Genomic DNA, 15,907 nt, shown 5'->3' with positions numbered 1-15,907 from the left:
GGTGGCATTCGAAGACGACAAGGACAGAGGGGTGACGACGGACGGAGGCGTCAAGGATAGGGAGTATTTTAGTCGGAGAGAGAGAGAGAGAGAGAGAGAGAGAGAGAGAGAGAGAGAGAGAGAGAGAGAGAGAGAGAGAGAGAGAGAGAGGTGGTGCGATTTTGATCACTTCAATCAACAGGTGGTGCAGTTAGAAACATTGCTGCTTTTTCCCCAAGATAAGTGTAGGAAGATTTTGGACGATTATGCAAGGGTATTCCAAGAGAGGTAAAGATGAAAATGGGTTTGGCAGTATATGTTGGGTATTTAAAGAGAAGGTGACCCTAAACTTCCAGTCTTCAGGCTTTTAGAGTAGTAAGGATTAGTCGAAAATTTCAGCCGAAATTACTGAAATTTCGTCTGAAATTTGGTGATAAATAATTTAATATTTTTTAATGGTGTGCCTGATTTCGGCCGAAATTTCGAATATTTTGAAATTTCTAATGAAAATTTTGTTTCAGTGAGGGCCGAAACGCATATCGAAACTGAAATTTAAAAACATGATACGAACATTATCGCAAAGTCTATTGGGAATAGGCAATGGAGAGTTTAAACCTGTGTTCTGGGCCAAACACAATACACAAGTTTATACTCAAATCATCTAGCTTATGACTGTAAATTCCAAATTGAGCAGTGCTTTGTAAAGAAGATAACCATTCCCTCTTCAATCTCTTGTTTCTCTTTCACATACATTCTGCATTTCTTAGCATTAGAATTATTTATTTTATTTCCAAAGCATTGATAAACTAACCAAAGGACGTTGGATGACAGCCCCTTCTTTGATATAAGATCTCTTTACCTTTTGCTTCCAACTTATTGCATCTCAGCATAGGAGATCTTCATACTTTGTCTAGAGTAACTTTTTCCTTTTTCTCCTCCCCGCGGAACATAGTTTGAAAACTCCTCTGCATCATCGTGAACTCCCCCGTGTTGACTCCCTTTTACTCCGGTTGCGTTTTAGGCCTAGTCCGCATTTGCTCGACAAAGTCAATCAAAACTCCTTTCACTCTTGAGATGTAACGGCGTCAACTAAGTACTCAACCACGTCGTGCCAAGTTGACTAGGATTTGCTTTGGCTTCTTTTTGACCCGTATCAACATTTCAAAACATTGTTGCAGAAGCTCGTTCTTCTTCCACCTTGCCAAATTGCTCAATTTTTGTTAGGGCTTCTTCTTTCTTAACATTAATCTTGCCAAATGAATATTCGCACCAAGATTGCGACATAAGGTCTAGAATTTCAAAATTTTGCCATAATTGGTATCCTTTCTAACCGTCCATAGAGGACATCGGGCACGTTATTTAACCTTTGGTTTAAATATGGGATATTTCAAATACGTGTCTATTGGTTTAATTGTTTTGCAATTGGCATGGCTTGAAGTTGCACTGGATTATTGCCCATCAATAGATATTTTGGCTCCTGATTTGTGCCATGTTGCTGATGTTTTTTCTCAATTATAATTATTTAGTGGATATTTGTTACTCTTTAAACTTTCTTGTTTTTAAATGTTGCAGAAGCAGTACAAGTGTTATACTCTCCCACTTGCAGTATCCATAGTGATGTCAGGACAATATGAAGATGATTTGGATAATTCTGAAGATGTTGTGTATACTGGTCAAGGTGGTAATGATTTACTTGGCAGAAAGCACCAAGTTAAGGATCAACTGATGAGTCGTGGTAACTTGGCATTGAAGGTATGTATGTGAAACCTCCATCTATTTCTCTTTTTGGACCTCCCCCTCCAAAACACACCCACCTTCCAGTTGTTCTCATGTTATCAGGAGATCTTTGACATGCCCTGTTGATTGCCAATATCTCTAACAATACCTTTTGTTTTTATTGTTTGAACTTATGAAGTCATTATTAATTCAAATTATCATGTGAACAATACTTGGAGTTATCCTAGTTATGGTGTTTAATATTATTATATTCTTTAGGGACTTGCTAGCGTCCATCGCAAAAGGCATTTCACGAATGGTCTGTTGCATGTCAGAGCAGTCAACTCATGAATGAAGACAAAATCTGCTAAAAGGTCAGCCTTGGTGGCTGCCAGACATTCCCCGAACTAGCAAATCTCCTAGACTACGGTTAACGATCTAGGCTATTTTGAGGAGTACATAGCCTTGATCCTCAAAATAGGTAACTGTCTCGAATTAAGAAATCAATGTGATCTCAACGTTTACCATCATGCATATTTTGAAATATGATGCCTAAATCGGGACATGTGGTAAACTTGTCCTTCAACCTGTCAAATCCTATGACCATTGTTTTCAACTCGTGACTTGATTTCTTAATTTTATGACTCGTAAGAGTTTTCGACAAGAACAAAAATTTAGATGAAAAATACAATTATATATCAAAAGAAGAAGCATTTGAAAAATATAACCCAATAGCTCATAGATAAAGCACTAATCTAAAAATACAAATGCTTGTGACTTGCATGCACAAAATTATTTAAGGTTTGGTTGGAACTTCTTCCTGGGTGAAAACCCTTGCTTTAGATTTGTATCTGCCCATGATTTATGATATGGTTGGAAGGAGATTTGTGGTGGTTCAGGCCTAGAACCCTAGATTGTCCAAGACCGAGAGCCTCCCGCACATGGTTTTTTGAAGCCAAACTTTGACGGGTCTAGCATTGGGAACCCTGGTCCTGCCGTCGTTGGGGGAGTATCGAGGAATGAATTTGGAGCTATGAAATGGGCTTATATGGATCCCACTGGAGTCGTAGATGCTAACGAAGCTGAAGTGCGTGCTATCTACCAAGGAATATGTTATCTTGAGAATGAAGATTTGAATAAGGTAGTGTAGAAGAGACTCACTCAATGTGATAAGGTGGCGTAGTGGCTGCCATTCCTTCCCTTGGAGATTTGCCTCTTTCTTTGATGAGATCCAAGACAGGGTGCAGGATGCATCGATTTCTTTCCATCATGTGGCGCCCTTTCTAGTGGGGTTTGTTCTTATCTTTCTTTTTCTTTCTTTCTCTTTATTTGTATAGGCCCCCCCTCAAATGTTTTTTTTCGCATTTAATGCAATTGCCTAGCATTAAAAAATATTAATAATTAAGTTCTAAGTTCCAACTTCCAAGTTTTCAGCAATCAAAACAAGAAAGCCCAGGCCCAATGACTTGACTTTACTCGTAAGAGTCTTATTTTTTTGACTCGACTAGCAGCGACTAGTAAGAGTCTACAACAGAGGCGAGTCACCCATGAGACTCGGCTCGACTCGAAAGCCCAACGACTCGACTCGACTCGAGAGTTGCCTCGTATGACTCGTAAGAGTTTGACAACTATGCCTCTGACCTTAACACTCATAGACTGTAAGACCATAACCGCACGGCTTAGGGACTTAATGGCCTTATTCTCTGCTTCCGCATGCTGATTGAGGACGAATGTGTTTTCTTTGAGGAATTTTATTCTCTTAGTGTGCCTTTGACTTGATTTCTTTTGTGAATGAAGGCAGTTCAACGCTTAGTGGTCTGAACATAATACAAACTCTTGCAGTAACAAATAATACCTCCAATGAAATAGTATCTGTATAATAACGTATAACTCTTTATCGAAAGTGGAATACCGATGTTTAGTCTAGTGAAATAGTATATGTATAACAACGCATAACTCTTTATCAGAAGTAGAATATCGATGTTTAGCCTCATTAAGTCTCTAGCTAAAATATGCTACAGGGTGGCCTTCTTGACTCAATACACCTCTTATTCCTACTCGTGATGCGTCACATGAACCCTCGAAAACTTTAGCAACGTCTAGATTAGCTAGGACATGAGCCACGCTTATCTTTTGTTTGATATTTTGGAAATCTCTGGTGGCAACAGAGGTCCAACGGAACTCTCTTTTTTTCATATATTCCGTGATAGGAGACATAAGGGTACAGTCGTACAGAAACCCTTTACAAACCTTTGATAGAAGATGCTCAATCCATGGAAACTTCAAACTTGTGAAAGTATCTTAGGGATCGACCACTTATTAACGACCCTTGCCTTTTTACTGTTTGCAGAGACACCCTGTTCCGAGACAAGGAAAGCGTGGAATATCCCCTGGGTTTACCTAAATGAGCTTTTATTGATATTCGCATAAAGTTTTGCTGCTCGAAGAATCTCAAGAACTCGCATAAGGTGTTACAAATGTCCTCATTTCGATCTACTGCAAGATATCTTCATGAATTTAGTCGGGGTTTCGATAACTAGAAGGGCATGGCTAACCACCTATGCAATTCGCCGAAGGTTTTAAAGGCGGTTTTTCGTTCGTCGCCGAGACGAATTAAAATCTGGTGGTACCTACTTCGTGAATCGATCTTACTGTACCAACGAGACCTTGCTAATAAATCTATCATATCGTCAAGACAGTATATCAGAAACTTGAACTTGTCTGTAATCTTATTTATGGTGCGATTGTCAATGCACTTATGCACATTCTGCATGACCCATCTTTCTTGTGTGTTAGCGGCGCGGGTACAACACAAAGGTTAAGGTTATCTTGGATCACACATTGCTCTAATAATTAATCGACCTGTCCGCGTAACTTTGTTTGCTTAAGAGGATTCGTGCGATAGTATGCGAGATTAGGTAGTTGAGATCCCAGGATCAAGTCTATTGTATGTTGAATGTCTCGCAAGGGTGGTAATTATGCAGGGAGCTCATCATGAATTACATCGTGAAACTCCTGTAATAACTGAGCGATCTCAGGTAGGAGGTCAATTGTCTGCTCTGATGCGGGTGCTTAAGAGGGATGGGCAACATCCATGAGTAGGATATCACACCCTATCCTATCTAAGTAATCGCCAATTTGGATGGGGACATGATACCTCTATGAGACTAATGCGGGTGCTTAAGAGGGAAGAAGGAGAAATCTAGAATTCATGAACACAACATTAGAAGAAGAACCAAAATGGGAGCAATGCTTCCACTTTTCAAGATTCTGCCATCTAGATGTCCAAAAAGCAGGTTCCATAACGAGCCACATCATTATGGCAGGACTGCACCTTGGAACTCCACCCAAGCCAGCTAGGCATGACATGGCTGCCATGTTGTCTGCATCAGAGACAACTAGGGATGTCTTAGTGACCCAGTCGACCTTATACGGTTGCAGGGTGCTGTCTAGGTTTGAGTTTTATTCTACCAACACCCGCTTAGGATAGAACATTCATTGAACTCCCGATCTAGCACACTTTATCCCCAGATTTAAGATGCATGTGGAAAATGTTATTGCGCTGCCAATCCACCTTTCTGCAGGCGTGGACAAAATGCATCGCACTCCGTTAACGTGCAGGTCATCAGTTTTACATCGAAGTCATCTGCCCCTACCGAATCTACGGGATCAAAGGGCTTAATGCCTACCTTTCAAAAAAAAAAAAAAAAAGGCTTGATGCCTTGCTCATCATCTTGATACTCAAACTGATCAGCTTGTTCCTCATCGAAGGTCAATGTGTGATGTAGGCAACTCGACACTATGTGAACCGTACCATGGCAGTTGAAGCACTCTGGACCCGACTGGGATTGATGTGAATTAGTAGGCGCGAGTACCCTATACTTTTTAGTGCTAACAACCCGACCAGGGTTGTTACTTCTAAAGGCAATTGAACCTGGCCGATTAACTCCACTATTCCTTTCAGACGAATTGAATTGAGAGGACTGGGCCTCTCTAACTTGGGAAGTCCCTTCCTCCTCTTGGGTTGGGGAATCTAAAATATATTTCGATTCCAAGTGCCTTATGGAAGACCTCTTCAACAATTTTAGGGAAGCGGGGCTTAACTTCTTTCTGTATCTCGTATCCCAACCCATTTATGAACCTCACGACTGTGACTTAAGGCTCTATGGGGATATCACATTTTATAGAAATCTCCTAAAATCAAGGTTGGTAGTCACTAAGCGTAGATGTCGCCCGTCTCAAGTTAAGCTACTTGTCCATGAACTGCTTCCTATAGTTGGGGGAGATTATTTCCTTTTAACTTAATCTTCATCGCATTCCACGAGTCAATCGGTGGTTCTCCTAAACGTTCTAGATTTCTTTGGACACTACTAATACCGCTTAGCAGACCACTAACTTCATCTTAGTGAACTGCACACGATGGTGGTCAGGCATGTCCAACCGCTCAAAGTTATCTTCCAAGTCTGATAAGCAATCTAGGAAGACATTGGGAGCCAGTCTACCATCAAAACTATGGGCGCCGACCTTGACTTTAATTGTAATATATGAATCAGCATGGTATCGATCTGGAGCATGTCTCTGAGGTCAATGTGGGAGACGCCTATTTGGATCCCTAGCCTGAGGAGGCGGCGGTATATAACCCTCTGAGTCGTATTCTTGGAATTGTTCTTCCTCATCGAAATCCTTTTAATGGGGTTGGCCAACATTCTAATGTCTCCTATCATTACCCCGCTTCTAACTTTCCCTAGCAGGAGCTTCTCTAGCAATGGGACGAGGCCTCTAGGGGGTGGGTAGAATCCCGATCGGACCAGCTTGAGGTCCTAAAGCAATACGGGGTTGGCCCTCTTGGAGCCCAGACCCATCGTGGTGAGGAGTAGACCTGTCATCCACCTGACTCTTTATATGGCGGGTTATTGGTAAAATAGGTTTTGATGGTAGGATGGGTTCACTCATTTGCAAATTTAAGAATATGTCTACCAATATAAATAATAAATCATGAAGTTGTCAACGGACCAGCGGAGCTTCTTAGGCAGAGTGCCGCCTCACCTAATAATTTCAAATAATTCCAAAAATATCCGTAATAATTTCAAAAATATCCATATGAGCAATAAAAATATCCCTACGGGCCCCCTAAGAGCCGCCCCACTTATCATAAACAACGGACGTCTATGATCCCCATCTTGTATGTTTCATACATGCTTCTATTAGTATATGCTGAACATTTGACGATGTTTCTAAACCATCTACCTGGTTTGTGATGTAGAGCGGGTACCCAGCCAAAGAATGTGGGTTGCACTAGTTATAGGCTAACTAGTCATTTTTACTGTCGTTAGAAATAGGGCATGCATATGTACTTGTAATGGCACATGTAAGGGGGCATATGTGTTGTAATTGTGCATGTGTAGAGAAAGAAGAAAAGGGCTGAGGTAGGGAGGCAAGTGGCAGCCACATAAGCCAACTAACTTGCGACCAAAGCAAGCAAGTGGGCTGCCAACTCATCTAGGTCAACTAGCAATAGTTTACCCACTCTAGAACCTTCTCCCATGCCTATAAATTGAAGGTAGGAGTGCTGGGATTTTCAGTTCTTGGAGTTTAAGTTTGTAAGAGAGTTTCTCTAGAGAGAGTGGGATTTTCCCCTTGTTTTAGTGCTTTGGGCTGAAGGAATAGAAAGGATTTCTTCCTCTTTCCGTGAAGAAGTTTAGGAAAAGCTTGAAGTCCGTTTTTTCTAATCCTTCATACAATTTTCTTTTGGATGCATATGGGAGGTTAACCTTTTTAAGTTTGGAGGTTAACCTTTTTAAGTTTGGATCAAGTTCTTGGATTCTGTTCTTACTGTTCTACTTCTATCTCAGAGGTTCTTGCTTTGTTCTTTCTTTTTGAGTCAAATCTTGATATCTTTTGTGCCTAAAATTCATCTTAGTGCCTCCAAGAATATTATTCCAGATCGGATCTGAGAATTTAACTCAGGTCATGGTCTCTCTTATAACTTGCAAGAATCCCAAGGCACATCGATGAACAAGCAGTCTATTTCACTTGATGACTGATCTGCCATATATCAAAGTTCTTTGTTTTTCTTTCTTTTTGTGAATGAGTCTCCTTCTAAAATTCGTCACAAAACCTCTAGATTTGAACCTTCTTTAAAGATTTCGGTGGGGGAGGGGGGGGGGGGGGGGGGGTCTAAACCATTAGAGCAAAACTGTGGCCAAATTTTAAGATCAAGAACCTAGATCTACATGGACTACATTTTCTGCAAATCTGGATAGTGCTCGTGGTTTGAGAAGGATCTCTCATTTTACTTGGAATTTTCATGTGATTCATGTCCAATTTTTCACTTATATCATCTACATCAAGGTCGTAAAGGAGATCCGGTGTCTTTTGCTTTAGGACAGGGCAGATCTGGACGAATTTGACCTTGAACTTTTTGTTAAAGTGCAAAAATTTGCCATAGAAGTTAGCACATGGTTCTTAGTTTGAAGCCTTGATATTAACTTTCCTCAACTTTTTTTGCAAGAGATCTTCATAGGATCTCCTTGTGCATCGGATTGGAAATGCTGAAACTAGTCAACACCAGGTTTTAAATTTCGGTTTCGGTGAATCCCGAAGATCTCCTTGTGCGTGGGATTGGAAATGCTGAAACTAGTCACCACCAAGGTTTTAAATTTAGGTTTCGGCTATAATTTTGGGATTCACCGAAACCGAAGTTTTGGTAATTTCGGCTGAAATTCCGTAAAGGAATAAAATAATATTATTATTTTGAAATTTCCCAAAATTTGGTCAAAATTTGGGAAATTTCGACCGAAAGTTGGTACGTTTCGGGAATTTCAGTTTCGAAACGTTTCGGTGTTGACCGAAATCCGAAATTTCAGTCCAAAATTTTGGATTTCGGTCGAAATTTAAAACCTTGGTCACCACTCACCACTTTTAGGCGTGTTCACTGTTCATGACTGTGCACGGCTAATGTTCACAGTTGGATCCAAATTCCAAGATCTTAATATAATTTCATTGGATCCACCTTATTTTCAGAACTATTTTACATTCCTAGATCTATTCATCATATTATCTTTGAAGATAATTCAAAAAATCACTGAGAGTTGATGCAAACCAAGACATAAAAGTGCAAGGGATTTCCTAGTGTCTATCGCAAAAGGCATTTCGCAGCTTGTCTGTCGCATGTCAGACCAGCCACCTCGTGAATGAAGACAACAACTTTTGTCTCCATTCACGAGGTGGTTGGTCTGACATACGACATACCAGCCGCGAAATGCCTTTTGCTTTGGACGGTAGCAATTCCGAAGGTGCAATAGGCCCAACATGGTGTGAACATAGGCTGGCCATGATTGCGAAAGCCTAGTGCTTTCAATAGAGATCGGATCTCGTCTTATTTATGCTTAAGCTCTGCATCCGCCCCCAATATTACTGTGGTTGCCATCCCGCCTTCCGATCTGCGTTCTTGGGTCGCATTATCCCAAATGTGGTTCATTTCTGACCCCGATCTCCAAAAATGGCGACCTGCGAGAGAGAACGAGAGAGATGTGAGAGAGAGAAGGGAAGAAGGCAGGAAGGGAAATTAACACCCTTTTTACTTTCCTTTAGGATTTAGAATGCAATATATGTCTGTGGGTTCATGTAGTGATATTTGGATATCTTAAAATTTTATTTATTTTGTGTTGGGTTAGAACTAGAACTTTCTTTTTGAATAAATATATATGGCACACATGAGGTTCTTGTGTGTGTGTGTGTGTCTATCTATACACACACACGGAGAGAGAGAGAGAGAGAGAGAGAGAGAGAGAGAGAGAGAGAGAGAGAGAGAGAGAGAGAGAGAGAGAGCAACCCGAATTACCACTCCCAAGTCCATACCAACCTGTGACTCCAAATAGCGAATCAATTTGGCCTACCCTTATCGTACTGGGATACCATCGTATCCCGTACGCCATGTACCGAAACGAATCGCGTTCCCGTTAACGCGATTCCTGTTAACATTGGTCCTTCTTATGTCAGTTGTGACTCATGTTTTGACAGAAGGCATTTCTATTTGAGACAACATGCATAAAAAAGGAAAAAAAAAGAAGAGAATACAAAAATCACTACAAATAGATTACCCAGTTTGGAATCATACTTCAGCCCTACACATTTTCATCTAAAATAACAATGCATGAGAAAGGAAGCCATAATGTAATAACCAGAAAATTTAAATAGGAATATGTAGTGATAGAGATGGTCTTGAATCATACTTTGTTCCTACGGATGAGAAGCCATCAAGATTATCGAAAAATGATGAATCAATGCTCTCAAGGAATTGAGTTTTTGGGATTTCAATTTGTTTTATTTGGTTTGAAGGAAAAAAAAACAACTTTTTGAGGTTTAGCAGGGCTTGATAAAACCAGCCCATCTCATTATCTTATCATATAAAAGGAGAGTCATTTTTTTATTCACATATTGGAATTCATTTCCATCTTGAGTTGTTGGCGGTCACCAAAGTGTATAGTAGGTTATGTTTTTTAACCTCATGGATCTAGGTTTAGGTAACATGTCCATTAGATTCTTAGTCCAATCTTTTATGGGAATCCTGCCGATGTCCACCACGACCTTTTCTCTTTTGGATCTATTTATAGATATTATTCTAATGTTGAATTATCTTCTTAATATTTGCCACATGTTTATGTTGCTGCTCTTTGGAAATTTATGTGTATGTGGGAACTCTTTCATTCACAGATACATGCGTACATACATACATAGATGCATACATACATACATATATCAAGTCCATTGTTTTTTCTCCCAAGCCATTCATTTCCTGTGTACAATTCTGTCTTATTTTGCTTGTGAGTAATGAGATCAATAGATACCTCACTGCTATTAGATTTCTTCCATAATTTGTATGATGCTTGATTGAATTTGGTATACAATATATATTCATTCTTTAATGGGTGCTCATACTTTTGGATCTGACCCTTCTTCTTGCAGAATAATATGGAACACGAGGTGCCTGTTAGAGTAACTCGTGGACATGTCTCCGTTAATAGCTACTGCGGCAAGGTTTATACATATGATGGCTTATACAAGGTGGGCAACTGAAACATATTTTGATAATCTAGGGATCACTTTGATTGTTGCTAACATGAAAAATAACTTGTATATTTCATAGAACAATGTGGTTGAAATGCCTTAGTTGTGCTTTCTTACTTGGAATATACATTTAACTTCATTTTGGAGAATGAATTGGTACTATTTAAGATGGGATTGTGGTTTGGAAGTTTTTGAGGTATGCATGGTGGTCATGTCGGTAGTTGATCCCAGTGTTTAAAAATGCAGATATGGTGCGGAAAGTAGCCGAAGAAAATCCTAGTAGACTCAGTATGATGCGGTCGAGTACTCGGTTGATGGCTTGATGCGTCTGAGTACTCGATTGACACTGTCATAATTCGTGAGAGTTAAAGGAATTTTTATTGAATCTGTAGGGCAAAACGCAGAATGCGGATGTGGCGCAATGCGGAATGCGTTCAAGCTAAATGGAAGTCGACTCGGTGGAGTTGACTCGGATGTGGGGGAGTTTTAAAACTATGGTTGATCCTTATTGCCCGGAGAGGACAAAAGTATTTTTAGCCAATTTTGCCTCCAGTTTGTTTGTTTCTTCTATGTTTCAAGAGTATCTAGTGTTGACATTTTTCATTTCTTCTGTGGTGGGGTTAATTAGGTCGACATGGCACATGGTCGCATGATCTTTGAAATACCCCAAAACGTTGGACGTTTTTGGAGGGGGTATTTTCGTCTCAAAAGTAATTTTATTTATTTAATTAAAATAAACTAGAAACAAGCTAGTTTCCCAATTTGAATGAGTTAGGGTTTCCAGAAGCCTGTTAAATTAGGACTCTTGAAAGCAAGAGTCTATAAATAAACTCTTAAGGCTATAAGTTTTCGGAAATCGGAACTGTGCAAAAACCTGTAGCCGAAAGAGAATTTGTGTGGAACTTTGGGAGAGGAGAACGAAGAAAAAGCTTGGAAATCCATCTCCTAAAGAGGTATGTAAATATAATTATTATTTATTCTACCATCTTCAGAGATTTAGATCTCTTGAAAATAAAAGTTAAAGAGTATCTATATTGATTAAATCAAGCCTTGTGTTCTTCGATCGAAGAACCATTGATTTGGGTTGAGGAAAATTGGTTTTTGCCAGAGATCTTCGCACTCTTTCGCGTTAGATACCCTAATCAATTGAGGAGATTGATAAATAACTTATTTATTTATTTATTTTTTTAATATTAGATAAATAACTTATTAAGACGTTTAATATGTTTAAAGGAAGAAGAAAGATGGATTTTCGGATAGAAAAATTTAAGCAAAACTTGTGTTCTCACGGGTTTTAAGAAAAACCCAATTCGTGAGGTTCGGAGTCGAGATGGGACATGGTCGCATGATCTTTGAAATACCCCAAAACGTTGGACGTTTTTGGAGGGGGTATTTTTGTCTCAAAAATAATTTTATGTATTTAATTAAAATAAACTAGAAACAAGCTAGTTTTCCAATTTGGATGAGTTAGGGTTTCCAAAAGCCTGTTAAATTAGGACTATTGAAAGCAAGAGTCTATAAATAAACTCTTAAGGCTACAATTTTTTGGAACCTTAAACCCTTAAGAGAATTGGTGTGGAACTTTGGGAGAGGAGAACGAAGAAAAAGCTTAGAAATCCATCTCCTAATGAGGTATGTAAATATAATTATTATTTATTCTACTATCTTCAGAGATTTAGATCTCTTGAAAATAAAAGTTAAAGCGTATCTATATTGATTAAATCAAGCCTTGTGTTCTTCGATCGAAGAACCATTGATTTGGGTTGAGGAAAATTTGGTTTTTCCCGAAGATCTTTGCACTCTTTCGCGTTAGATACCCTAATCAATTGAGGAGATTGATAAATAACTTATTAAGACGTTTAATATGTTTAAAGGAAGAAGAAAGATGGTTTTCCGTATAGAAAAATTTAAGAAAAACGTGTGTTCTCGCAAGTTTTAAGAAAAACCCAAATCGCGAGGTTCGATGCCTGAAAGAGGCGCCCGAAGGTTTTTCAGATGCTCGAAGGGCAAGGGTCGGGTGCCCGAATACGAATACCCTGGAGGTATCCGTGCGGAGTAAAATCTCAGAGGTGCCCGAGGGGGTGGCTTGGACGCTCGGTTCAGACGCCTGAACACACCAGGAAGGGTTGATTTTTGGAGGTTTTTCCAATAAGTTTTGAGGGCACTGATCTGCCCCGGAGAGCATAAATATTGATCCAAGGTATAAATTAAGGGTTAATATGAACTGTAGGTGATACTAAACAGTGATTTGAAGATCTTGTTCGTGGGAGACAAATCAAATAAGTACCACAGGTGAGTAGACTTGTTCTACCACAGTTATTATAATATTGAATATGATTTCTTATGCAAGTGTGCATGTTATTGATTGATACTGACTGTGTTGGTGTACACGAGGGTCAATATTCATAGTATGGTATTGACTCCTAGTTCGGATCAACATATGCACGTATGTGCCAGTTGAACTTTATAGTCATAGTTTTGCATCAGGACATGGTGTTGTCCAAGTGAGGATGCAACAGTTAATGTCCTTTGAGACGATGTGTTTTGCATGATTACTAGTGTATGAGACTTTTTCTAGGTCGTCGAAGGAAAGTCACGAATCAAGCCGCAGTACCACCCTACGCAGTATTTCGGGGGTGTAATCCCGTATGAGATCGTTGAGATTCGGTTTCCTACGAGTAGTAGGCAGGTTCCGTTGGCTACGTAGTCTAGCAGTACTAGTCTCACTACACTAGGCATCAGGCACAGTTACAGTTACATATACAGTTATGCATGTTTATGCCAGTCATACAGTTTTGCTAGCTAGATTGCTATGCGAGTTACAGATTTTACATATATTGCTAATTACTTTGTTTTTATCAATTGGTATTATGTTATTAGTGTAGACATGTTTATTTCACTGGGCATTAGCTCATTCCACGCATTCTATGTTACAGTAGGAGAACGGTAGATGCTTGATTTCGCGGGCTTAGGAGTGAGCAAGGGAGACCGTTTAGGACTTATTATTTTCAGTTATTCAGACAGTAGTTAGTTGGAATGAACATCTAGTTATTTAATTTGGTTTAAATTGATGTAGTCCATTGGACTAGAGATTTTACTTTCCGCAATGATTACTCTGACATTTAATGATAGTTAATTAATTAGTTATTTGTTTTAGTGGCTCTGTTTATTTGCATGGTTCCAGTGTGAATGCCTTACATATTCGTGGTTGAGGAATATGTGGCGCTGTGATGTGCTTAGACCGGAACTCGGTTTGGGGCGTGACAATCTTGACCATAAGGAAGACGCTGCATCTCATTGATGGTTCCTAGTCCATAGATCATACAAATCAAGTGATCCCAACCATTCAATGGTCAGTTGAAGAGAGAGTTGACAAATGGTCAGCATTCAATGGATATGTCCTTTAATACGTTAGGATAGGTTGTACACTTGTTGTCGTTTTGGGGCTATGCTTCATCCATGGTTGTTTTAAAAGAACAAGTGTTTGGTACACTTCCCATCTCAGTGCAAATCTAGCAAATCACGCTACGAATATTGTATATCGCTATTTTTTTGCATCTTCTTTCCTGTCATTGTACATTTGCTAGCACAATCCACAAGCCATCCATCCCCATCAAATGCTACTACGACCGGCTTATGTAACTATGTTTCTTTTTCTTTTTATTTTTTCGATCACAAAGGTCATCTTCCAAAGTCATTGATTTAGAAGCCTCTAACCATAGGATTAGTGAATCATCCCTTCTTTTTGACTTCTTGGTCTTCTTTATCCACTGTGTTTGGTATTGGTACTATTTGTCTGATCTATTCCCTTATGGCGTCTTCAGTTCTTCATTTCTTATTTCCTTTTGATGCCAATCTTTTAGGAATGTAACCAAAGAGGATAATCGTAGCAGCCATAACTCCTGCAACGTCTATTATGTGGGTTGCTGACTTGGTAAAAATCCGGATAGAAAATATTTTGAGTGGAGAATTCTCAATTTTTCTCTTAGAAAAAATATCGATATTGATACCTGGACTTGATGAATTGTGAAATAAAAAAGATCTTTCTTATCAATTATCTCATAATCATTAATTCCATTCTTAGTATTTTTATTAATATTGGTCCCAGTATCCATATCGGTCCAGGAGCGTCTCTCTACACCCGCCTTCCTCCCAACATCTCTTGATATATCATCTTGTTCACTCTCCTTTGAGTAGTTTGAAGTTTGTGCTTTACATTTCATGTCAAATTTAGAGTGTTGAAGCTTGTGCGTTCTCCAATGATCACATTGTCAAATTTTTTTCTTGAAATGATGAAAGCGAGGCAATTTTTTTCTATAATTCCTTTTGAAGTTAGCGGTGTTGCTAGAATAGATTGCTAGTCTAGCCATAGAAACTTCGTGATATTTGTTGTTATTTTTAAAAGAATATCATGGTCATATGTGATCAAAGATATGTAATCTTTTCCATATTTAATTTGTTTAATAAAGAAATTCGAATCAATTTGGTAGAAACGTTTCTGTGCTATGTTCTGATAATGGTAAGGAATACTTACCCCAAGAGTTCCGAAATTATCTTGGAAGACAAATGTCCTCATTCCATTCTCTTACATGATGGTGTCTCATTTTCTATTATTCATAGTGTGGTTGGTTGTGTCTGTCAAACTCTTTGGGTGCAATTGTTAATAAGCTGGACTCATAATATTACATGTGTTTTTTGGGGGATACTCTCGAACTCAGATTGGGATCCATTGTTATCATGTAGTCTTTAGAGGATGTTTGTGTGTATTGATGATGTTACTCTCCTTCAGAATATTCCATTTTTTGTGGTAGCATCTAAACTTAGAACTGATTTTCCTTGTGATTCTTATGTAGTAACTTGTCTATTTTCTTCTTGTTACTTTATGGTAGCTACTCCTTGTCCTCTTGTTCGTTACCTTGTGGATTTATTTCCCATGAGCAACCCCCAAGATTCCATTTGGATGCAAAGTTTTAAATTTCGGCTACAGTTTCGATTAGTAATTTGGATGGAAATCTTGTAAAATCTTGGAAACATGTGCAAATGATAGAATCTTAAGACGAAACTTCAGGAAATGTTACACTAATGATAACTACACACTAGAAACTATCATAGAAAAGATAAGCATCCATAACGGTTTATAACA

General features: G+C 39.0%; 1 protein-coding gene across 3 annotated transcripts in view; it reads left to right on the top strand.

The window, feature by feature from the left end:
* LOC143889937 (histone-lysine N-methyltransferase, H3 lysine-9 specific SUVH4-like) overlaps positions 1-15,907 on the top strand; it is an 81,285-nt gene that overhangs the window by 22,003 nt on the left and 43,375 nt on the right. For 2 of the 3 annotated variants that reach the window (XR_013255000.1, XM_077394345.1), the window contains exons 6-7: positions 1,552-1,731; positions 10,663-10,761. Coding sequence is in view for 2 of the 3 variants with exons in the window: in XM_077394345.1 (XP_077250460.1) it covers positions 1,552-1,731; positions 10,663-10,761 (279 nt within the window). In the remaining variant the exon portion in view is untranslated. The remainder of the gene's footprint in view (positions 1-1,551; positions 1,732-10,662; positions 10,762-15,907) is intronic. The other variant, XM_077394347.1, reaches the window with a different exon arrangement.

This window comes from Tasmannia lanceolata, unplaced genomic scaffold (genome assembly GCF_043159265.1).
Source record: "Tasmannia lanceolata isolate RefF3 unplaced genomic scaffold, GAP_Taslan_0.1 ptg000013l, whole genome shotgun sequence".
In the NCBI taxonomy this organism is placed as follows: Eukaryota; Viridiplantae; Streptophyta; class Magnoliopsida; order Canellales; family Winteraceae; genus Tasmannia; species Tasmannia lanceolata.
The sequence above is the reverse complement of the archived record's forward strand: the minus strand, read 5'-3'. Positions and strand labels throughout refer to the sequence as shown.